The 22,034-nt window shown below is 37.5% G+C and overlaps 4 protein-coding genes, 18 non-coding genes and 1 pseudogene across 22 annotated transcripts; 3 read left to right on the plus strand and 20 right to left on the minus strand.

Annotated features, from left to right (window-relative positions):
- The first annotated feature begins 1,174 nt into the window (after positions 1 to 1,174).
- Positions 1,175 to 1,663, plus strand: LOC144856189 (profilin pseudogene; annotated as a pseudogene).
- A 1,542-nt stretch (positions 1,664 to 3,205) lies between these two features.
- Positions 3,206 to 3,688, plus strand: LOC144856190 (profilin-like). The gene has a single exon (XM_078714143.1). It carries the CDS (start codon positions 3,206 to 3,208, stop codon positions 3,686 to 3,688), a length of 483 nt encoding a protein of 160 aa, XP_078570269.1.
- A 4,107-nt stretch (positions 3,689 to 7,795) lies between these two features.
- Positions 7,796 to 8,824, minus strand: LOC144856191 (uncharacterized). The gene has a single exon (XM_078714144.1). The coding sequence runs from the start codon at positions 8,822 to 8,824 to the stop codon at positions 7,796 to 7,798; it is 1,029 nt and encodes a 342-aa protein (XP_078570270.1).
- Positions 8,825 to 9,678: 854 nt separating this feature from the next.
- On the minus strand, positions 9,679 to 9,750 carry Trnam-cau (transfer RNA methionine (anticodon CAU)). The gene has a single exon. It is a non-coding gene; the product is annotated as a tRNA-Met (tRNA).
- A 785-nt stretch (positions 9,751 to 10,535) lies between these two features.
- Trnam-cau (transfer RNA methionine (anticodon CAU)) lies at positions 10,536 to 10,607 on the minus strand. The gene has a single exon. It is a non-coding gene; the product is annotated as a tRNA-Met (tRNA).
- Positions 10,608 to 10,682: 75 nt separating this feature from the next.
- Trnam-cau (transfer RNA methionine (anticodon CAU)) lies at positions 10,683 to 10,754 on the minus strand. The gene has a single exon. It is a non-coding gene; the product is annotated as a tRNA-Met (tRNA).
- A 220-nt stretch (positions 10,755 to 10,974) lies between these two features.
- On the minus strand, positions 10,975 to 11,046 carry Trnam-cau (transfer RNA methionine (anticodon CAU)). Its single transcript has one exon. It is a non-coding gene; the product is annotated as a tRNA-Met (tRNA).
- Positions 11,047 to 11,410: 364 nt separating this feature from the next.
- On the minus strand, positions 11,411 to 11,482 carry Trnam-cau (transfer RNA methionine (anticodon CAU)). The gene has a single exon. It is a non-coding gene; the product is annotated as a tRNA-Met (tRNA).
- A 73-nt stretch (positions 11,483 to 11,555) lies between these two features.
- Positions 11,556 to 11,627, minus strand: Trnam-cau (transfer RNA methionine (anticodon CAU)). Its single transcript has one exon. It is a non-coding gene; the product is annotated as a tRNA-Met (tRNA).
- Positions 11,628 to 11,995: 368 nt separating this feature from the next.
- Trnam-cau (transfer RNA methionine (anticodon CAU)) lies at positions 11,996 to 12,067 on the minus strand. Its single transcript has one exon. It is a non-coding gene; the product is annotated as a tRNA-Met (tRNA).
- A 365-nt stretch (positions 12,068 to 12,432) lies between these two features.
- Trnam-cau (transfer RNA methionine (anticodon CAU)) lies at positions 12,433 to 12,504 on the minus strand. Its single transcript has one exon. It is a non-coding gene; the product is annotated as a tRNA-Met (tRNA).
- Positions 12,505 to 12,723: 219 nt separating this feature from the next.
- Positions 12,724 to 12,795, minus strand: Trnam-cau (transfer RNA methionine (anticodon CAU)). The gene has a single exon. It is a non-coding gene; the product is annotated as a tRNA-Met (tRNA).
- Positions 12,796 to 12,868: 73 nt separating this feature from the next.
- On the minus strand, positions 12,869 to 12,940 carry Trnam-cau (transfer RNA methionine (anticodon CAU)). Its single transcript has one exon. It is a non-coding gene; the product is annotated as a tRNA-Met (tRNA).
- A 366-nt stretch (positions 12,941 to 13,306) lies between these two features.
- Positions 13,307 to 13,378, minus strand: Trnam-cau (transfer RNA methionine (anticodon CAU)). Its single transcript has one exon. It is a non-coding gene; the product is annotated as a tRNA-Met (tRNA).
- Positions 13,379 to 13,452: 74 nt separating this feature from the next.
- Trnam-cau (transfer RNA methionine (anticodon CAU)) lies at positions 13,453 to 13,524 on the minus strand. The gene has a single exon. It is a non-coding gene; the product is annotated as a tRNA-Met (tRNA).
- Positions 13,525 to 14,035: 511 nt separating this feature from the next.
- Positions 14,036 to 14,107, minus strand: Trnam-cau (transfer RNA methionine (anticodon CAU)). The gene has a single exon. It is a non-coding gene; the product is annotated as a tRNA-Met (tRNA).
- A 75-nt stretch (positions 14,108 to 14,182) lies between these two features.
- On the minus strand, positions 14,183 to 14,254 carry Trnam-cau (transfer RNA methionine (anticodon CAU)). Its single transcript has one exon. It is a non-coding gene; the product is annotated as a tRNA-Met (tRNA).
- A 75-nt stretch (positions 14,255 to 14,329) lies between these two features.
- Positions 14,330 to 14,401, minus strand: Trnam-cau (transfer RNA methionine (anticodon CAU)). Its single transcript has one exon. It is a non-coding gene; the product is annotated as a tRNA-Met (tRNA).
- Positions 14,402 to 14,476: 75 nt separating this feature from the next.
- Trnam-cau (transfer RNA methionine (anticodon CAU)) lies at positions 14,477 to 14,548 on the minus strand. The gene has a single exon. It is a non-coding gene; the product is annotated as a tRNA-Met (tRNA).
- Positions 14,549 to 14,623: 75 nt separating this feature from the next.
- Trnam-cau (transfer RNA methionine (anticodon CAU)) lies at positions 14,624 to 14,695 on the minus strand. Its single transcript has one exon. It is a non-coding gene; the product is annotated as a tRNA-Met (tRNA).
- Positions 14,696 to 14,928: 233 nt separating this feature from the next.
- On the minus strand, positions 14,929 to 15,000 carry Trnam-cau (transfer RNA methionine (anticodon CAU)). Its single transcript has one exon. It is a non-coding gene; the product is annotated as a tRNA-Met (tRNA).
- Positions 15,001 to 15,302: 302 nt separating this feature from the next.
- On the plus strand, positions 15,303 to 16,712 carry LOC144855832 (histone-lysine N-methyltransferase SETMAR-like). The gene is made up of 2 exons (XM_078713777.1): positions 15,303 to 15,459; positions 15,884 to 16,712. The coding sequence occupies exons 1-2, from the start codon at positions 15,376 to 15,378 to the stop codon at positions 16,619 to 16,621; spliced, it is 822 nt and encodes a 273-aa protein (XP_078569903.1). The 5' UTR covers positions 15,303 to 15,375; the 3' UTR covers positions 16,622 to 16,712.
- Positions 16,713 to 16,719: 7 nt separating this feature from the next.
- LOC144855820 (formylglycine-generating enzyme-like) lies at positions 16,720 to 21,998 on the minus strand. Its single transcript, XM_078713762.1, has 8 exons — positions 21,451 to 21,998; positions 20,378 to 20,452; positions 19,466 to 19,548; positions 19,168 to 19,290; positions 18,824 to 18,938; positions 18,069 to 18,182; positions 17,764 to 17,823; positions 16,720 to 17,606 (listed from the first exon to the last, which is right to left on the minus strand). The coding sequence occupies exons 1-8, from the start codon at positions 21,967 to 21,969 to the stop codon at positions 17,475 to 17,477; spliced, it is 1,221 nt and encodes a 406-aa protein (XP_078569888.1). The 5' UTR covers positions 21,970 to 21,998; the 3' UTR covers positions 16,720 to 17,474.
- Between the last annotated feature and the right edge of the window lie 36 nt (positions 21,999 to 22,034).

Consider the following 22,034-nt stretch of genomic DNA (forward strand, 5'->3'; position numbering starts at 1 on the left):
AACCAAGCCTTACAGACGACCACACTTCGGCCATGAATAAAGCTCTGTCTATATACTATCAAACTAGTTTGACAAAAACAGTGTGATGTGCCCAAATATGGTAGTGATATACTTGCATCATCATGTCCATACATGGGCACATCACATTTTTTGTCACATAAAGTTTTATAGTGTAGACAGAGTATCACATGAAACAAAAAGTGCTCTTCTAGTAAATGTGTTTCCTTTCCTTCAAAAGTAAATTGAGGTGATTAGGCCTTTCAAAGTTTCGGTACTATAAATATGACAAATCGTGAAATTAATTGTTCACGCAATGTGTTAATATTTAACATAATTAATGTTTGCTGTTTTCATCACTTGTCGTACTCAAACTGTACAGTAATTGTGCTCACCTTCCTCTAACCTCCGCCTCCCCACCCCCCCCCCCCCCCCCCCCACTCCTACTCCGCACTTCCATTTGTACAAGACCATACATGGCTGCAGTTTCGTGCTCAAATTTGAGTTAGTGTTTACCGACCGACCGACATAGTGAGATGTAGAGTCGCGTTTGCACGCGACAAAGATGTTATAAAACTGGATCTTGACCCAGTTTCAGAAAAATCAAAACGCCGATGACTGGAATACTAAACATAAAAGTAAATCAATAAACTACACACTTGCAGGGATAAGTTTCAAATAATAGTCTATAAACCACCAGACGTCGTCGCTATGCTGTAATATCGGTAGGTATCACAATGTAGCCTACGCAAAATTCTAAATGTCAATGTTTCATCGAAAGGTTAAGCCATTTTTTAATTACCGGTCCATTAGAAACTTACTGAATAAGCAAATCAAATTATTTTGTATATATCTACATAAATTGAAAAAAGATAATTACATCAATGGCTTGTTTGTTAATATTCTAAATTAAATTGAAATTAAAATAAATTGAAAAAAATGTGTTGTTGTCCACACGGGGATTAGGTTGTATTACAAAAGGAAAATAAAAAAATTACACCTTTGTAATCTTCGGGATCTATATCAATGCATTATGTATGGAAATTATAATTATATAGAATAGGCCCCATTGTTTTTAATTATAATTAAATGAATAAAAGTGAGAAGAAATTTGTGAAATATGTACAGTCCTTGCGGTACTCTGAATACAGTAACTCGGCATTGGTTAATTCTGAACATGAGTTTCATCTGTTTGATTTTCTTGGTTTGTTTTTCACTTGTCAATCCGGTGTACACGCAGGAATGGGATCAATATATCGATAATTTGATTGCTCAAACTAGGGATGCAAGTGGTACAGCTCATGCTGATAAAGCCTGTATAATTGCCTTAGATGGTGGCACAGCTTGGACAACAGCAGGCCATGCCAACGCGCTTAAACTACAAGGTAGTGAGGGTGCGAACATAGCAAGGTGTTTTAAAGGTCAAGATTTCTCACCGTTCATGTCAGGTGGTATAGTTGCTGAAGGGGTAAAATACCAATTTTTGAGGGAAGAAGATAACAAAATTGTTTACGGCAAAAAAAAAGATCAAGGAGCACTTACGATGCAGGCTACAAAAACTGCCATAGTCATCGCTCATACCATAGAGGGATCTACACAAGGAAACACAAACAAAGGTGTAGCAGTTATTGCTGAGTATCTAGAATCCCTGGGAATGTAGTCGCATGCAGCCCATATATACTCAACGCATATCAACTACAGATACAGTATATCGTTTTTTTTATTTTGTGAAAATCGGATTCATCTATAAACTTACAAGTGTAGAAGATTTGTCCTTTATGTACAGAAGAAGAAAGAACTACAGCATTGTGTATAGTATATACCATGAACCTCAACCTTACAAGATCAAACAACAGGGATGTGAACTATATACTATTGTTCATCTTCCTACACAAACGCACACACAACAACAGCTGACGGACATCTAACCAGTTTCGACTGACTTTATTATTGCGAAAATGCGATTGGTTTAACATTGGGTCATATTTGACCATCTTCAAGAGTGCGTGGCAATCTCAATTTGAATCAAGCAATTCATACAAACTTCTGGTGATGGCGTTATGGTTTTTGTAGATACAGTACTCCAGAATTGTTCTAATGCTTTGTCTACACTCACTATCAAACTTTATGTGACTAATATTGTTTCTGTGCTGGCATCTTGTGTTGTTGTAGTATGTAATGCTCTGTCTACACTATCAATCAAACTAGTTTGACCAAATATGGTAATGATATGCCCAAATATGGTAGTGATATGACATCATCGTGTCCATATAATAGGCACATCACATTTTTGTCACATAAAGTTTGACAGTGTAGACAGAGCATAACAGAAAAGTGAATATTAATTGTGTTGGGTGATTAATTTAATATTTGTATTTATTTATTTAGTTATTATATTCGACTTTCAGTAAATTTAGTAAATTAATTTGTAGGCTATTTTGGTAATTGCTAATTATAAACATGGTAGCTATTGAATTGACCAATAGCCGAGTAATTATTGTATTAAAGATATGTATTGTCCCACTGAAAAATATTTTCATTTATTTTTTTGTTGAATATGCCATTTTAATGTCACATAATAGTTATTCACTTTGACAAAAAAATTGGACCGAAAAAATATATGTTTACCGTACCTGAAAACTGTAATTTAAAGCAAAAAATAATCTGCCTGCCAATGGGTTTTGGTTGAATTTAACTGTTTATGTTGTGATTTTTATAACTGAAAACATTATTTTACTACGAGAAGAAGACGAACAAGGCCATGTACATGCTGCAGTCGTGTGTGCTCAAGTTAGTGTTTACCGACCAAACCACCGACACAGTGAGCTGTAGAGTTGCGTTGCACGCGACTATAAAATTGGTTATACCGTAATTCTATATTATATAATTCTGTTTTAATTATAACAAATTTCAAAAGGGAATGAGTTTGATGATTGAATTGAATGATTTAAATTTTCTAAATTAAAAATTCAAGTTAAATTCATTTTATCAGTAATTCTATATTCTAGAATTCTGTTTTATTTATAAACAATTTCAAATGGGAATGAGTTTATATGATTTTGGTATGCATCATAAAAAATAATCAATTACGCCCTATTGTTATTTTAATTTTCTACATTTCTAAATTGCAAAAATATGTTCAGTCCTTCAGTACAGGGATAGTGAATATAACTCAAAGTTGATTACAATTCTGAACTTAAACGAAATAATGGGTTTTAGTTTGGTTGTCTTCATTTGTCTTCCACATATTAACCCGGTGTACAGGCAAGAATTGGCTGATATGGAGTCATTGTCTGATATGGTGATCCTTCTCAGTTGGGATTATATAACCCGTGCGTATAATGCAGACAAAGCCTGTATAATTCGCTTAGATAACGGCAAATATTGGGAAGCATTAGGAGATGATAGATATATTTTACTAAAGGGTAGTGAGGGTCTTTTAGAAATGAAGACATCAGCGTTTATGTCAAGTGGTATACAAGTTGGTGGTGTCCGATACCCATATGTGATGCACGTGAAACAAGACGGCACATTACTTGTTGTGGGTAAACTGAAGAATCATGGAGCAATTACGATGAAGCTTTCACAAACTGTTATAGTCATCGCCCATACAAAAGAAGGAGGTGACATACACATGACAAATAGTGCTGTGAGAGGTTGTATTTCTTATCTAGAATACCTTGGATTTTAATTACGTGTACTCCAGTAATACCCGAGGAGACAAGTAGACCTAACATGTAGGCTACTATACTGCATATTTGCTTTTTCATTTTGTGAACACAATGTTTGAACTATAGACGTAGAAGATTAACACTACACTTTATTTTTAGTCCAACACACAAACACACTAATGATCAGTGAATATTGTTTTCATCTTGATGTGTAACAGTGGATTGGCACCATCTTGTATTAGTCGAACAACTCATGTTACTTCAATGCTGAGTTGGAAACGCGTTTCAACTCCCACAATTAAACTTGGTTCCCACTAGCTACGCAACGTAAGAAAATGCCCATACAATAATTGTGTTTGCCCCGCCTGTGTGAAATAAAACCTGCGATTTCTGCAGCACTGTTGCGTCGTCGGTTCCCACTTGTGATTACGCAATACATCACTTTGCGTCAATACGACGCTGCGTTGCGCTGTAGTGGGAACCACGCTTAAGTGACAAATGGATCTTATCATCCATCCCGTTTTGACTGACTTTGTACTTTTTTATTTACGAACAAAACAACTATAGGCCTAATTGGTTTAGATATTATAACTTTAAGCCAAACGATTGTATTTTGTTGCCGATCCATAGTTTACGACCATAAACAAATTGGTTGAATCGTGATACTTAATTCACCAATAGCCTGTCAATTCTTTATTAACTAGACTTGCCCCAAGTCTGTATTCATTGTCTTATGTATTTATTTTTGTTATTCGATTTTTGTCTGAAAATATCCAAGCTCAAGTAGTATACGTATGAAACGCCATATGTGCAAAAATATTTATCTTTTTACTAATATTAAAAACAAAACTTTATTAATGTAAAAAATTGCATTTTGATTAATGTAACATTTCATAATGGTTTGCATGATTCTTTGGTATTTGTTTAGTGGTTTCAAGTTCATACATAGAAAGAATTGTTGTAACAATTGGAAGTTGTAACATGCTTATTAGTAAATTCCACTTTCGTTCTGAAATAATACATTTCATATCTGCACAATTGACGAACTATTTACATGATTATAAAGCCTGTTTTCCACTACGCACGTAATTTGACCAATCACGTCGACGCGATGGGGTTTGAACTGTTGCTGTGTATTGGTATTGGTTATCTCGCTTGAGTTGCGCTTACCTCCTCCTTGCGTTGCGTCTATGGCTTATTAGGCCTAATGTCATACCCTGCGACTAGCCTATATGCTTGTCCACTAAACTTCAGCCTTGTTTTATCACCACCAATTACCCCCTTACTCTCCCAAGAACCGCGGCACCCCTCCCCCACCACCACCCCCGCGATAACTTGCAGCTGATTTGATCGTGTGGCTACTAGGCATACATGCCAGAAGACCAACCAACACAAAACGTATAATACCAGGGAGGAGTAGAATTAATTCCTACTATACGTCGGTCTTAAGCTGGCATCATCCGCTGAACACTGCACTGAAGGTTCTGACTCAGTGTCGTCCTGATCTCATCTCAGCTTACCTATTGACAAACTATTTGTTCAACGTGGCATAATAATACCAAAGTACTGTTGATTAAATTGTAAGATGTATTATGCTTGTTTGTTAGCGTATATCGTAGGGAGTGGCACGGTACTATTATACAACGTGGACAATAGAAGGTATTTACTTGAGGTCAATCACAATGCTTAGATTACCCGGTTGTCCTTGGGGTGCTTAGTTTATACCCTTCGTTGAAACCTTGATGAGGAGGGGTGGACAAGCCTAGCTTTGCACTCAATTGGTTTACAATGTTTAGTTCACACTTTTAGCACCCCGCCCCCCCCCCCCCCCCTACCAAAATTAATCTTTTAGCCACTTTTTTCAAATTTTTGTGTTGTTGTAGTGCTTATCTGTGTATTTTTACTGTTTTAGTTATATAGGATATATTATATATGCCAGTTTTCAAAACAAATTTCTGTTAATTAGGCCTATTTTTAATGAACAAATAAAGATAGGCCTACTGTGACTATCATAACCGCAATTATCCAGATTCTATATTTCCCGTGAGTGCACCTAATTTTAGCTATATGCCTCTTTTCGGACATCACAGGACATTCCAATCCGGGGACGGTAACTTCTAGTATGAGAATTTTCTGATATATGTAGGCCTGGCCTATACATTCGCACCGACACAATCAAATGGACCTTGGTGGTACAGTAGTATGAAAGTTAAAGCGTGCAATATATTTAACAAAACATTAGGCCTATGTGTGATTATACCACGTCAAATTTCTCGGTAAACGGTTTTGTTTCCGTTTTGGATATTTTGTTTACAAGTAGGCCTATGAATAGATTAAAAGACAATTTTATTTTGTTAATTAAAGTTGCGGATCCAGGATTTGAAGTAGTGGGTGAGGCGATATTGTTTAATTAGCTGACCTCAATCTAACGTCCTAAGCTAAATGTATGTCCTGCTCGACCCCCATACGTACCCGGCCCGCCTCCTCTCCATGCCATTAGTTCACCATAATCTATGATTACACTGATCATGAATGAAACCAAAAGTGCATGTTCACTGTTTCTTTTTCGTCAATTATCTTCCGGTTTATGAGCGTAATTTTTAATTCAGGCCACTTCAAGTTTCCGTATTTATAGAATATACAAATAAATCACTATTAAAATATTGACATATTTTCAATATGACGACATAAAGTTTGTTTTCCACTAAGCGACTTTATTTAGATATTTTCATTTATTTTTGGACGCGAAAAATTTTTGAAGTATTATGAATTATGAATCTTGTAGATTTAAAATAGGCGTCCAACAAATAGCCGATAGGCCTAAATTCTTGTATTTAATAAACCGATCTCCGCAAACGAATGTTTCATTGTTTTGTTTTGTTTTATAGTACTGGTTATTCACCAATGGTTTATTTTGCGTAAGTTTATCATTGCTAGTAGGCGTTTTTTGTTTGTTTTTGTTTTACATGATAATTCTCCCACGCTGTCTGACCAGGGAGATGTAAAATAATAATAATAATAATAATTTATTTTACATCTCCCTGGTCTGACTCTGCATAGACTTTAAGGCTTGGTTTCACATGAAGCTTGGTTAATACCAATTTTTTTTAAAAGCATAGCTCGTACATTGAACTAAAAAGACGATAACCAGACTTTGGGCAAGTCTGCTGTCGGACAAATATCCACATTGTTGACGTGGGCCTATGATTATTATGATTTTGTTATCGTCTTATTTGACACGGTTTGATTTAGCACACTTATACCAAATATGGCAATGCTTTTCCACACCCATATACTTGTCATTTAATGTAGGCCTACAGCAAAACAATTTACAATAGAAATAAAACAATGCACTTTATTTATAAAACATTTTATTCTTATTACTTACTATCGCAATTATAGTTATAAACAAAACAATTATCAGGTCAGTCATGATAGATTCGTTATTTACATGGAATAAATTCCTTATTTGGCTGTTTGTTCCTTTCTATAAACTCTAACATTCAGTGATACTGAAAACAATACCATAGAAGCTATTAATACCATAAAAGGCAATTTCAATAGTAATATATAACAGCGTTAATGTACCTTTTGCTAGTGTAATATACGTATACAAAATATCAATTTACAATAAGAAAAAAAACCCAAACAAATTAATTTAAAATATAATATACATTTCTATGTTGAGATCATAATCCATATGAGCTGTTAACATTAATTAAAACAAAATAAGTGTGTACGGTCATAATAATATTCTGTCTTTTCTAATATTTTATTTGATTACTAAGAAATAACGGTAGGCATAAATAAATATTTAAAAACAATTACATAAATATGAAATGTATAATGATATCGTCAATGCAATATTAAAATATATAAATAAATATAATATCTATGTAGGCCTATGCTAATATCTTCATCTATCTATCTCTCATTACAATTAATTAAACTCATCATTACATATCCCCTTTATTGAAATTCTCACCATGATCAAACTCTACTTTTTAAGGCCTATAGTGTTTTACATTTAACCTATACTCTATTCCGTATAAACAAAGTTATATCAAAGTCTACTCTAACACATGTCCATATTATATACAGTGACGTAAGGATATATACACAGTTCATTATTCCATTTGCGCATCATTGTCGTCTGCTACCACTTCTTTTTCTTCTGTGTCGTCTGCTCCAGTTTCCGTACTTTCTTCATTCGGTGACGTCAGTGCATTTGTAGCACTTAATGGTGCGTTGATAACAAGAACGCCATTATCTTGCAGGTTTGATCGCAACTGGTTGACATCTGCGTCAGACGGCAGGGTGAACCATTTTGTAACTTCTTCATGCAAGAAGTGTCCGTCACTATCCTCAATTTTCTTTGCATGAACTTTCAATTTGTGTTCCTCCTCAATGCTAACATTCACGTGTTCTGGTTTAAAACGTTTCATTGGCAGTTCAACGTGAAATCCACTCTTGGAATCCGTTTCTGGTTCTGATGGTGAGGTACTGGTCATGATCACTGAATCTTCTTGTTCAGCAGGGTTGGCAGGTGGCATCGTCTCAGATTGAGATGGTTCGTCCTCCTCTTTATCGGCATTCTCCATCATCGACTCATCACTTTCAGTTGATACTTTTGCCGATTTCTCATCTGACGTAATCGACTCTGGCTCTTTGGTGGTTGTCTTAAATGGCGCAATAACATGCAGAGTGCCATCCCGAGACAGACTTGACGTCAACTTGTCTGTCTCAATGTTTTCTGGTAAGCTGTACCATTTGAAAACTTCAGAAGAAGATCTTTCTGATTTAGCATGGATTTTCAGGCGGTCTTCATCTAGTGATACGTCAATTTCGTCAGGTTTAAAGTCTGACAAATTTAGTCCAACGTGAAATGTTTCTCCCTTTTGACCTGCCGTGTTTTTCTTTGCCGTCTCACATGTACCATTAGTCTTTCGTTTTTTGTTATTCTTTCTGTCATTTGTATCAAATGAATCCAGCAGGAGGAACGTTGGAACCGACGTGTTAGCAAAACGTCCTAAGCCAAGCCAGTCTTGTGTTGATGGTGATGTCCATGCCGAATTGTAGAATCCAAACTCTGGTTCTCGTCGGCAACACACTGCTGGTCGTCGATGAACAAAACTTGGCGAATATAAACTGAACATTTTTCCTATGTATAGTATTCTCTTTGCAGTCAATTTGTTAATATTGTGTTCACTTTTTTCCGTTTTAACGATTAATGTCTAACCCCTCTCTCATTGTGATTATTTATATTCTCGCCAGCTTCTATATTAGGAAAAATCGTCACGCAGCGGAAAACTCGGGAACCAGGCAGAACCATCCAGAATATTCTGTACTATAGAGGGCGAAATTACAAGCGATCTAAAAATAGATCAAAATAGTGCCATCTATAATTCTCGATCAGTCGTGATGATTCTTCGACTGGTTCCCGATTGTTCTACAATTGTGACGAATGTGAAATCAGACTATCAATGATAAGATGAGTGCGCAGCCAGGGATTTCATCAATCACAAACAAAACGTTCACATACAGAACTACTACCAAGAAAAAAACTACCACTGTGAATTATATTCACCAAGTTTTGTTCATAAACCAGGGTTGGATTCTACAATCTCTGGACCCTATCAGATTAGCAGAGCGAGGTTTCGTTACAAAGAGTTAAAGAGAAATACTTTATGGGAAATTCGAAATACGTGTGAATTTAAAAAAATAGCAGCGCCAGGTTTCGATCCTCGGACCTCTGGGTTATGGGCCCAGCACGCTTCCGCTGGGCCACTCTGCTGGTTGAGTATTACAACGAGTTAAAGAGAAATAATTTATGGGAAATTCGAAATACGTGTGAATTAAAAAAAATTTAGCAGAGCGAGGTTTCGGTCCTTGGACCTCTGGGTTATGGGCCCAGCACGCTTCCGCTGCGCCACTCTGCTGGTTGAATAGACAGAGTTGAAAAGAATAATTTATGGAAAATTCGAAATAAGTGTGAATTAAAAACAAAAATTAGCAGAGCGAGGTTTCGATCCTCGGACCTCTGGGTTATGGGCCCAGCACGCTTCCGCTGCGCCACTCTGCTGGTTGAATATTAGAAAGAGTTAAAGAGAAATAATTTATTGCAAATTCAAAATACGTGTGAATTAAAAAAAAATAGCAGAGCGAGGTTTCGATCCTCGGACCTCTGGGTTATGGGCCCAGCACGCTTCCGCAGCGCCACTCTGCTGGTTGAATATTAGACAGAGTTGAAAAGAAATAATTTATGGAACATTCGAAATTCGTGTGAATTTAAAAAAAATTAGCAGAGCGAGGTTTCGATCATCGGACCTCTGGGTTATAGGCCCAGCACGCTTCCGCTGCGCCACTCTGCTGGTTGAATATTCGAAAGAGTTGAAAAGAAATAATTTTCTGCCACTTTCGAAATAACAGAAAAATTAGCAGAGCGAGGTTTCGATTCTCGGACCTCTGGGTTATGGGCCCAGCACGCTTCGGCTGCGCCACTCTGCTGGTTGAGTATTACAAAGAGTTAAAGAGAAATAATTTATGAAAAATTCTCAATACGTGTGAATTAAAAAAAAATTAGCAGAGCGAGGTTTCGATCCTCGGACCTCTGGGTTATGGGCCCAGCACGCTTCCGCCGCACCACTCTGCTGGTTGAATATTAAAAAGAGTTGAAAAGAAATAAGTTTCTGCCAATTTCAAAATGCGAATAACAGAAAAATTAGCAGAGCGAGGTTTCGATCCTCGGACCTCTGGGTTATGGGCCCAGCACGCTTCGGCTGCGCCACTCTGCTGGTTGAGTATTACAAAGAGTTAAAGAGAAATAATTTATGAAAAATTCTCAATACGTGTGAATTAAAAAAAAATTAGCAGAGCGAGGTTTCGATCCTCGGACCTCTGGGTTATGGGCCCAGCACGCTTCCGCTGCGCCACTCTGCTGGTTGAATATTAGACAGAGTTGAAAAGAAATAATTTTCTGCCAATTTCGAAATACGTGTGAAATAACAGAAAAATTAGCAGAGCGAGGTTTCGATCCTCGGACCTCTGGGTTATGGGCCCAGCACGCTTCCGCTGCGCCACTCTGCTGGTTGAGTATTACAAAGAGTTAAAGAGAAATAATTTATGGAAAATTCGAAATACGTGTGAATTAAAAAAAAATTAGCAGGGCGAGGTTTCGATCCTCGGACCTCTGGGTTATGGGCCCAGCACGCTTCCGCTGCGCCACTCTGCTGGTTGAATATTAGACAGAGTTGAAAAGAAATAATTTATGGTAAATTCGAAATGCGTGTGAATTAAAACCAAAAATTAGCAGAGCGAGGTTTCGATCCTCGGACCTCTGGGTTATGGGCCCAGCACGCTTCCGCTGCGCCACTCTGCTGGTTGAATATTACAAAGAGTTAAAGAGAAATAATTTATGGAAAATTCGAAATACGTGTGAATTAAAAAAAAATAGCACAGCGAGGTTTCGAACCTCGGACCTCTGGGTTATGGGCCCAGCACGCTTCCGCTGCGCCACTCTGCTGGTTGAATATTAGACAGAGTTGAAAAGAAATAATTTATGGTAAATTCGAAATGCGTGTGAATTAAAACCAAAAATTAGCAGAGCGAGGTTTCGATCCTCGGACCTCTGGGTTATGGGCCCAGCACGCTTCCGCTGCGCCACTCTTCTGGTTGAATATTACAAAGAGTTAAAGAGAAATAATTTATGGAAAATTCTCAATACGTGTGAATTAAAAAAAAAATAGCAGAGCGAGGTTTCGATCCTCGGACCTCTGGGTTATGGGCCCAGCACGCTTCCGCTGCGCCACTCTGCTGGTTGAATATTACAAAGAGTTAAAGAGAAATAATTTATGGAAAATTCGAAATACGTGTGAATTAAAAAAAAAGTAGCAGAGCGAGGTTTCGATCCTCGGACCTCTGGGTTATGGGCCCAGCACGCTTCCGCTGCGCCACTCTGCTGGTTGAATATTAGGCAGAGTTGAAAAGAAATAATTTATGGTAAATTCGAAATACGTGTGAATTAAAACCAAAAATTAGCAGAGCGAGGTTTCGATCCTCGTCGGACCTCTGGGTTATGGGCCCAGCACGCTTCCGCTGCGCCACTCTGCTGGTTGAATATTAGAAAGAGTTAAAGAGAAATAATTTATGGAAAATTCTCAATACGTGTGAATTAAAAAAAAAACAGCAGAGCGAGGTTTCGATCCTCGGACCTCTGGGTTATGGGCCCAGCACGCTTCCGCTGCGCCACTCTGCTGGCTGAATATTACAAAGAGTTAAAGAGAAATAATTTATGGAAAATTCGAAATACGTGTGAATTAAAAAAAAATTAGCAGAGCGAGGTTTCGATCCTCGGACCTCTGGGTTATGGGCCCAGCACGCTTCCGCTGCGCCACTCTGCTGGTTGAATATTACAAAGAGTTAAAGAGAAATAATTTATGGAAAATTCGAAATACGTGTGAATTAAAAAGAAATTAGCAGAGCGAGGTTTCGATCTTCGGACCTCTGGGTTATGGGCCCAGCACGCTTCCGCTGCGCCACTCTGCTGGTTGAATATTACAAAGAGTTAAAAAGAAATAATTTATGGAAAATTCGAAATACGTGTGAATTAAAACCAAAAATTAACAGAGCGAGGTTTCGATCCTCGGACCTCTGGGTTATGGGCCCAGCACGCTTCCGCTGCGCCACTCTGCTGGTTGAATATTACAAAGAGTTAAAAAGAAATAATTTATGGAAAATTCGAAATACGTGTGAATTAAAAAAAAAGTAGCAGAGCGAGGTTTCGATCCTCGGACCTCTGGGTTATGGGCCCAGCACGCTTCCGCTGCGCCACTCTGCTGGTTGAATATTAGGCAGAGTTGAAAAGAAATAATTTATGGTAAATTCGAAATACGTGTGAATTAAAACCAAAAATTAGCAGAGCGAGTTTTCGATCCTCGGACCTCTGGGTTATGGGCCCAGCACGCTTCCGCTGCGCCACTCTGCTGGTTGAATATTACAAAGAGTTAAAGAGAAATAATTTATGGACAATTCTCAATACGTGTGAATTAAAAAAAAATAGCAGAGCGAGGTTTCGATCCTCGGACCTCTGGGTTATGGGCCCAGCACGCTTCCGCTGCGCCACTCTGCTGGCTGAATATTACAAAGAGTTAAAGAGAAATAATTTATGGAAAATTCGAAATACGTGTGAATTAAAAAGAAATTAGCAGAGCGAGGTTTCGATCCTCGGACCTCTGGGTTATGGGCCCAGCACGCTTCCGCTGCGCCACTCTGCTGGTTGAGTACTAGACAGAGTTGAAAAGAAATAATTTATGGTAAATTCGAAATGCGTGTGAATTAAAACCAAAAATTAGCAGAGCGAGGTTTCGATCCTCGGACCCCTGGGTTATGGGCCCAGCACGCTTCCGCTGCGCCACTCTGCTGGTTGAATATTACAAAGAGTTAAAGAGAAATAATTTATGGAAAATTCGAAATACGTGTGAATTAAAAAAAAATAGCAGAGCGAGGTTTCGATCCTCGGACCTCTGGGTTATGGGCCCAGCACGCTTCCGTTGCGCCACTCTGCTGGTTGAATATTACAAAGAGTTAAAGAGAAATAATTTATGGAAAATTCGAAATACGTGTGAATTAAAACCAAAAATTAGCAGAGCGAGGTTTCGATCCTCGGACCTCTGGGTTATGGGCCCAGCACGCTTCCGCTGCGCCACTCTGCTGGTTGAATATTAGACAGAGTTGAAAAGAAATCATTTATGGTAAATTCTCAATACGTGTGAATTAAAAAAAAAAATAGCAGAGCGAGGTTTCGATCCTCGGACCTCTGGGTTATGGGCCCAGCACGCTTCCGCTGCGCCACTCTGCTGGTTGAATATTACAAAGAGTTAAAGAGAAATAATTTATGGAAAATTCGAAATACGTGTGAATTAAAAAAAATTAGCAGAGCGAGGTTTCGATCCTCGGACCTCTGGGTTATGGGTCCAGCACGCTTCCGTTGCGCCACTCTGCTGGTTGAATATTAGGCAGAGTTGAAAAGAAATAATTTATGGTAAATTCGAAATACGTGTGAATTAAAACCAAAAATTAGCAAAGCGAGGTTTCGATCCTCGGACCTCTGGGTTATGGGCCCAGCACGCTTCCGCTGCGCCACTCTGCTGGTTGAATATTACAAAGAGTTAAAGAGAAATAATTTATGGAAAATTCTCAATACGTGTGAATTAAAAAAAAAAAATAGCAGAGCGAGGTTTCGATCCTCGGACCTCTGGGTTATGGGACCAGCACGCTTCCGCTTCGCCACTCTGCTGGCTGAATATTACAAAGAGTTAAAGAGAAATAATTTATGGAAAATTCGAAATACGTGTGAATTAAAAAAAAATTAGCAGAGCGAGGTTTCGATCCTCGGACCTCTGGGTTATGGGCCCAGCACGCTTCCGCTGCGCCACTCTGCTGGTTGATTATTAGACAGAGTTGAAAAGAAATAATTGATGGTAAATTCGAAATGCGTGTGAATTAAAACTGAAAATTAGCAGAGCGAGGTTTCGATCCTCGGACCTCTGGGTTATGGGCCCAGCACGCTTCCGCTGCGCCACTCTGCTGGTTGAATATTGGACAGAGTTGAAAAGAAATAATGTATGGTAATTTCGAAATGCGTGTGAATTAAAAACAAAAATTAGCAGAGCGAGGTTTCGATCCTCGGACCTCTGGGTTATGGGCCCAGCACGCTTCCGCTGCGCCACTCTGCTGGTTGAATATTAGAAACAGTTGAAAAGAAATAATTTTCTGCCAAATCCGAAATACGTGTGAAATAACAGAAAAATTAGCAGAGCGAGGTTTCGATCCTCGGACCTCTGGGTTATGGGCCCAGCACGCTTCCGCTGCGCCACTCTGCTGGTTGAATATTAGAAAGAGTTGAAAAGAAATAATTTTCTGCCAATTTCGAAATACGTGTGAAATAACAGAAAAATTAGCAGAGCGAGGTTTCGATCCTCGGACCTCTGGGTTATGGGCCCAGCACGCTTCCGCTGCGCCACTCTGCTGGTTGAATATTAGAAAGAGTTGAAAAAAAAATGTTCTGCCAAATTATTCAAAATACGTGTGAATTGAAAAACTATACCAACTTAGCAGAGCGAGGTTTCGATCTTCGGACCTCTGGGTTATGGCCCCAGCACGCTTCCGCTGCGCCACTCTGCTGGTTGAATATTCATTAGAAAGAGTTAAAGAGAAATAATTTATGGAAAATTCGAAATACGTGTGAATTAAAAACAAAAATTAGCAGAGCGAGGTTTCGATCCTCGGACCTCTGGGTTATGGGCCCAGCACGCTTCCGCTGCGCCACTCTGCTGGTTGAATATTCATTAGAAAGAGTTAAAGAGAAATAATTTATGGAAAATTCGAAATACGTGTGAATTAAAAAAAAGATCAGCAGAGCGAGGTTTCGATCCTAGGACCTCTGGTTTACTTTTTTATCTACTGATTTTTATATCTATCGAATCAACCAGTTTCATTTGTGTACGATTGTTTCGACAGTAGATTGGTGGTTGATGGTTTCTGATATTCAAGAAAATAGTAATGTCGCCCTCAATTGTCGAAACTTTAACGGGCGGTGTATGTAATGTAACGCATGGGTGGGTTTGGTATAAACAGTAAACAATTGTACCAGGCCTAATAATTTCAAGTTTGATTTACTGCACATCAATGTTTCACGTGGTATTTTGAAATGGCGTACTTTAGTAATGAATTAGAAAACGTTCCAGTTAAAATTCCAAACGATTGTCTACTTCAGCAAGGTGCTACTTTTGAGGTGAATCAAGGTTTAATGTCACTAAAAACTGTGTGCTAGCCTAGCTAGGCCTCCTAATCCTACTACAGTACTCCTAATCCTACTACTAACTTAGTTAACTAGATAATTAATAGTACTTTATAAGCTAGGCCTAGTGAGCCAGCAGTAGACCACATCCACTGTCCCCCTCCCTCTGCTGCCAGCGTGCATCGTGGTGATCATTTGCCTTATCCCCTCCATCTCTGACCCACTACCACCAGCCATTCCTGGTGGTCATGGATGGGCTCATTTATTTGTGTAAATTGTAAAGTATTCTAATTCTATATATATTTTTTTTGCATAAAGAAAAATAATCCATGGACCATACTTTCCAGAATTACTAAATTAAGAAAGCATTTTTTAGATATCTATAAATATGAATTATAATAATTTTATGTTTTTATAGTACACTCCTGAAAATGTGGCAGGAAAGGGGTACCAAAATGAGCCCTCTGAACTTACTCTTGAGGGTTGCAATTGTACAGTGTTATCCTGTGGACCAGGTTGTCCATGCATTAAAGCATATGGACCAAATTATGACGAAAAAGGTCATCTTCTCATGATAACGTCAAACTCTAGTCTTCCGTACATAAAACCAATATTTGAATGCAATGGATCTTGTCGCTGTGGTGACGCTTGCATAAACCGAGTCGTTCAGAACGGTATTGCTATCCAGCTCGAAGTTTTTATTACAGAAAATAAAGGATTGGGTCTGCGAGCATTGCAAAACATCGGAAAAGGGCAGTTTGTCTGTGAGTATGCTGGGGAGATTTTAGAACATTCTGAAGCAAAATCAAGAACAGATGTAAAAACTATAGATGATATGAATTATCTGTTAATTCTAAAAGAGCATGCTGGGAAAGAAACAAAGGTCACGTTTATTGACCCGACATATATCGGTAATGTTGGACGGTTTATAAACCACTCGTGCGATCCAAATTTAGAAGTTTTTCCGGTTCGAGTTAATAATGAAATCCCTCGAGCTGCTTTATTCGCCAAATATGACATCAGCAGTCGAGAAGAGTTATGTTATAGTTACCATGGTGATTTAGACCCGACACAAAATATACAAAATTCCAAACCATGTTCTTGCGGTAGTGACAAATGTCGAAAATACCTACCTCATAATTTATTAGCATTTTAAATTACTGATTTATAACAATATTTAAATGTTTTATGCTACAGTACAACTCATGTAAATCTTCATTTTTATAAATTAAAATCTGCTACAGTAATGAATTGTTTCCAGTCAATAATATTATAAATATAAAGAAGAAAATATAACAATACAACTGAATGTATCATACAGCATTTTTTACCAAAAAAAAAATGGGCTGATCCTATTTGGTCTAGCTTCTGCTGGGAGACCCTATTCAATAGTGACATGCAATAGTATACCACCTGTTGTGAGTTATGCGGATCCATTATAACTAACATGGCTTCCAAGTTAAACACTCTATTACCGTTGTTTAAATCTATTTTATAACTCAATAACAGAAATTTTTAACAGCATCTTTGATATAAACTATACCTCCATAATCAATATCATGTACATTATTATATAATGGCTCCTTAATTGATTACTATAGTTTAGTGTCACATGACCATTCATTATTTGGTTCTACCTTCATGATCATTTCAATTTCTGTTCTATCCAGAATAAACTTATTGCACATAAATATTCTTCAACGTTAAATTGTCATAAAAAACATTGGAATTAATTTGTTATAAAATATCAATTTTTAAATAACATTCACATGCATGAAAAATACCCCTTATAATTACTATATATAATTTTTCTGATTATTTTATTAATTTTTTCAGAGAAATACCACACTACAGTACTGTTCTGAAAACTTTTTGTGAACTAATGTCTTTGAAAAACCATGACAGACTTAAATAAGTTAACACTTTTAACAGTAACTAATACATATTTATTTTTAAAATAAATGTTTGGAAGACATTGGATTTGCATTTTTGTTTTTAAGATGAGTCCATTACCGGGGATGCTGGATTTCTGTCGCATCTTCTGGTAAGTGGTCAGCTACACAACGGACCCCAAGATTGTAAGCGGAGCTTTCTTCGTCATTTTGGCTTCTAGCTGCACAACGATAACGGTAACAATACGACTAGATGAAAACAGAAAAATTGTAAAAACTACCACACTGATGATATAAGCCTACCCTCAATTTGGATAACCTTTGCATTGAAAATGATTTCTCTTTAAATTGTCTATTTTTACCCTGCAAAATCAAAAATTCAACCCAGTATATTTACAGAACTTACCTCGTGGCACATAAAAGAACCTCCCTTTTTCACTCGATTCGCACCTGTTTGAGGACCAGTCTAGCAAATGATAAAAAAAATACACAATTATTAAGAGATAAATGTTATACTGACAATAAAATGAGAATCCAAATAACAAATTAAAAGTACTAACTGCCAACTTTCAAGCATATGCGGACCAATTTTTTAGTTTTTGGCGCGCATACATGTATAGATCGCATGGTTAGTCTGTGTAGTGACATACATGTTATTAAAGCAGTGATTGTGTATGCTAAGCATTCTGCAATCTGCTTCTGTAAACTTACAGGATTTTTGACAGAATCATTGGTATGCTGAATGGACCAGCGATCTGACGTCCATTCCCATACATTCCCTATTGTGTTGTACAAACCAAATCTGTTTGGTTTAAATGTATTAACCTACGAAACAAACAGAAATAAAATAAATGCATTTTTTCACATTATATAAATTAAAAGATTCTTTGAAGTTTGATCTGTATATTGCGTCCCAATTCAAAATATTGCCACCCATATTATATACCGTACTCATAAACTTTATTAAGAATTTAAAAAAAAATGTGTATTGCATAATATGCATGTACACAAATTTTACACTTTTAAAAATGCACACAATTTTTAAATATAGTAGATTTGAACTCTTTGATGAGTTAGGCTATCGCACGACGCATCATAACTTGCACAGGCTATTTATTAGCTTAGTCTACAGTAGGCTGTACTACAACGATTGTATGAACAGTCAGTAAATCAAAGTCAGGTGCACAACTACATATATGTGCATCTGCTGGCTAAGTTACAACATAACAGCTTTCACCGTTTTAGAGATCTGCCACCAACAAAAAAATGATCCCAAAAAATGTTTTGACAATAACAATAGCCTATCGCTCTACTGAGAGCGATAGCCTAATTAGGACAAATTTTATGCATAAATAAATTCTGTGGATGCACACATTAACACACAAAACATCTTATTTGACAGGATTCAAAGGACACAACTTGGTCTTTAAATAATGCAGAAACCTTTCACAACATTCTTATCTTACCGGGCATGTGCCTATGTAGCCATCTTCAGCAGTGTTTGTTGTTGGGAAAGTTCCTTGCCAAATGTTTGCCATGTGATCATTGTTGGGATTTAATTTATTTCCCCACGGAAATAGTCTGGAAATAAATATTAACACATAAAACTATTGAGGCTTATTATAGCTCATTAAGCTGAAATTCTCCGGGAGACCAGTACAAATATTACACTCTCTCTGACATGGCCTTTTTTCTGTCGTCTTGGTAATTCAAGTCCATAGTATTTTTCAGTAAAACAGGTAGCCTGTGTCTTGAAGTTGCCCGTTGAGGCTCAAGAAAAAAATCGACAAAACCATAATGAGAATTGTACCTGTTTTCCAAACCCCCTCTTGCTGCGTACTCCCATTCAGCTTCTGTTGGTAGCCTTTTTCCAGACCACTTACAGAATTCATTGGCATCAGTCCATGAAATGTGAGTGACTGGATGATTCAGTCTACATAGGGAAAGTAAACAAAACAGACATTACCTATGTAAAGAAATGTATTTTCTAACAAAATCTCACTCTTCTCATTCTTCAGATGAGAGGTTAGGTTGCTGGTCAGTCTATGTACCCAAAAGATGCCTCCTGCAGCATTATTAGTAATAACATTATATATACTAAAATATACCTTTTAGTGATGTTTGAATCAGGCCCTTCGGGGTGTCTCCAGTCAGCCCCTTTCACTGGTAGCCACCATGGGGCTGCTGCAACCTAAAATACAATAAGACTAAAATAAACCAAGGCAATCTAACAACAGGACACTGAGCGCGCCTTGCCAAGATAAGAACTCGTAACAGTCCTTTGATCTTATGTCTGGCTGCGACAAATACCAACAGCACCCTACTATCTACTTATTCTCCGCAGTGCGCGGTGTCTGTTAAGGGGCGTGGCACTGATCGTGTCGCAGCCACAGATAAACCCTTTGATCCCTTTATGAGTGGTATTTGAGGAAGTTGTGCAAAACTGGTGGTTACTCCACCGTGCAACACACCCAAGGAAAATATTATTATTATCCAACACACTAGATATGATCACCCCAGGTCAGGGACTTTTCAATTTGGGTGACTACATTCATGTCCATGAAGGTGGTAGTCGACTGGTCCACGGATATATGAGTGTTTTGATTGGACATGGACATTCATGTCGACGAGCCAGTGAGTGTATTATGACGTAATGACCTTGTAAATGCATGTGGTGCTATTCCACTGGGCCAGTAGTGTCAGTTCATGGGTTTGGCCAGGCTATGTACTGTATAGGCATAGCCATACCTTAGGCCTAGCCTAGATCCTAAATTGCCCAGAATAAATTCTGGTGTCCTGGAAGATGGATGCCTGTAAAGAAATGAATCTTAGAATCTATGGTCTCCTCAAATAGAGTGAGTCAAGTTTGATTCCCACTAGGAATGCAGCACAAGGACTTAAGCACAACATAAGTGATTTGAACAATCATAGACCACATATTATTCGAACTGTCGCTTGTCATTGGTCAACCCTTGTGTTGCACCTTTTTTTAGTGGGAACCAATCTTACACAAAACTTACTGCTTGCACAATGTCTTTCTTAGTTTCTTCACTTAAAGCTATTTCTACAACAAAAGAATCTCCAAACCTCTCTGCCTAAAATGATAAAAAATAATAATATAGGTTTAGGTTTAAAAAAATATTGTTTCTGTGCTGGCATTTTAGATGAATCTTGTGTTGTAGTATGTAAAGCTCTGTCTACACTATCTATCAAACTAGTTTGACCAAAAAAGTGTGATGTGCCCAAATATGGTAATGATATACCCAAATATGGTAGTGATATATGACATCATCATGTCCATATATGGGCACAACACATTTTGTTGTCACATAAAGTTTGATAGTGTAGAAAGACCTTTAAAATGTTGCTGGTGGTTACTGTACGTTGCGTTGATTACATTTATTTTTGGGATATTTTTATCTTTTTTCTTCTCATTTTTGCGAAGTTGCATGAATAGTAATTTTGAATACAAATATGAACCTAGTTTATTTTTCGTGACATTTGGCATCATCACGACGGTACTTCATTGACTGATTTACTATGATTTGCAGTCAATCGGTACTATACCAGTTTGCCATTGTCATACACGTTCTTTTTGATTCTTCATTATGGTATTAAATTGAAATACGGAAAAACTATATTTTGATTCTAGAAACACCATATTGCCTAATTCCATACTAACTACTACAATTATGCACTTGTCAATTGTATGACCCACTATTATACTACCCCCGGGAAAGATGCATCATTTACAAATAATTATTGAAAAAACCTAGATGGTACGTCACATCAATGAACGATGGCGGTGTTTTAATGTCTGTCCCTTTACTTTAGTATCTATATACATTATTATTATTATTATTTATTCAGGCAGAAGATACATTTTACAAAATATAATACAAATCAACAAATTAAACAAACACGACGCAAAAGAAAACACAGTCACTAGCTGCCAGGAAAGCACAAAAGCAGCCTAAGCCACTGTCACCAATTAGGTGTGTACCTCCAACCAGTGACTAAATATAAGTAAGTTATACATAAGTTATTATAACAAATTAATATAAAAAGAAATATGAAATAGTAACACACATACATCTGTTAAATACTCAGTCGCTTGGATAAACCTCATAAATTCTGAATTAGTTGTTTCATATATATCTGTATAAAATGAATCAACTGTAACTCTTCTAGAAGGACTTTCACCGTCGAGAGGTATGATTGCACGATCAATACCCATTGTAAATGTTCCACCTTCTATATAAACCATTTCATTCCATCTTTTTGAATTTTTATTTACTTCAGAACTGTACTTTAGGGCTGGGTTTAGCTCGGGTCCATCATTGTCTCCAATTTCATGCTCAGGGGGCCTAGCGTCCTGTACCTTCGCCGCCGATGTCTCATCCTGTCCCTCGCCAGGGTGTTGGTCAAAAGGTACTTCGTCCTTGTTCTTTACTAAATTCTCTCGATTAAGTGAAGAACACCCACAGTCTTGTTCTTCTTTTGAATTAGTGGCATCGACATCTGTAAGCACTTCGGAAGAACAAGCATTTACGAATAAACAGAGTGAAAATATAGAAAACAACAAATTCACTTTTATCGTGGAGGCTGCCATCTTTGTTTGCAATTTATTTACAGCAAGAGGGCGCTGTGTAATGTTTTGAGAACTATATTTTTATT

The sequence above is a fragment of the Antedon bifida genome, chromosome 11 (genome assembly GCF_963402885.1).
Source record: "Antedon bifida chromosome 11, ecAntBifi1.1, whole genome shotgun sequence".
Classification (NCBI taxonomy): Eukaryota; Metazoa; Echinodermata; class Crinoidea; order Comatulida; family Antedonidae; genus Antedon; species Antedon bifida.

Coding starts and splice junctions, on each gene's coding strand:
- LOC144855820 (XM_078713762.1), bottom strand. CDS start 21,969: ATGGCAGCCTCCACGATAAAAGTGAATTTGTTGTTTTCTATATTTTCA. Junction 20,453..21,450: donor CGACTGAGTATTTAACAGAT/GTATGTGTGTTA, acceptor TTATCATTTTAG/GCAGAGAGGTTTGGAGATTC. Junction 17,607..17,763: donor GTTCTTTTATGTGCCACGAG/GTAAGTTCTGTA, acceptor GTTTTCATCTAG/TCGTATTGTTACCGTTATCG.
- LOC144856190 (XM_078714143.1), top strand. CDS start 3,206: ATGGGTTTTAGTTTGGTTGTCTTCATTTGTCTTCCACATATTAACCCG.
- LOC144856191 (XM_078714144.1), bottom strand. CDS start 8,824: ATGTTCAGTTTATATTCGCCAAGTTTTGTTCATCGACGACCAGCAGTG.
- LOC144855832 (XM_078713777.1), top strand. CDS start 15,376: ATGGCGTACTTTAGTAATGAATTAGAAAACGTTCCAGTTAAAATTCCA. Junction 15,460..15,883: donor AGCAAGGTGCTACTTTTGAG/GTGAATCAAGGT, acceptor ATGTTTTTATAG/TACACTCCTGAAAATGTGGC.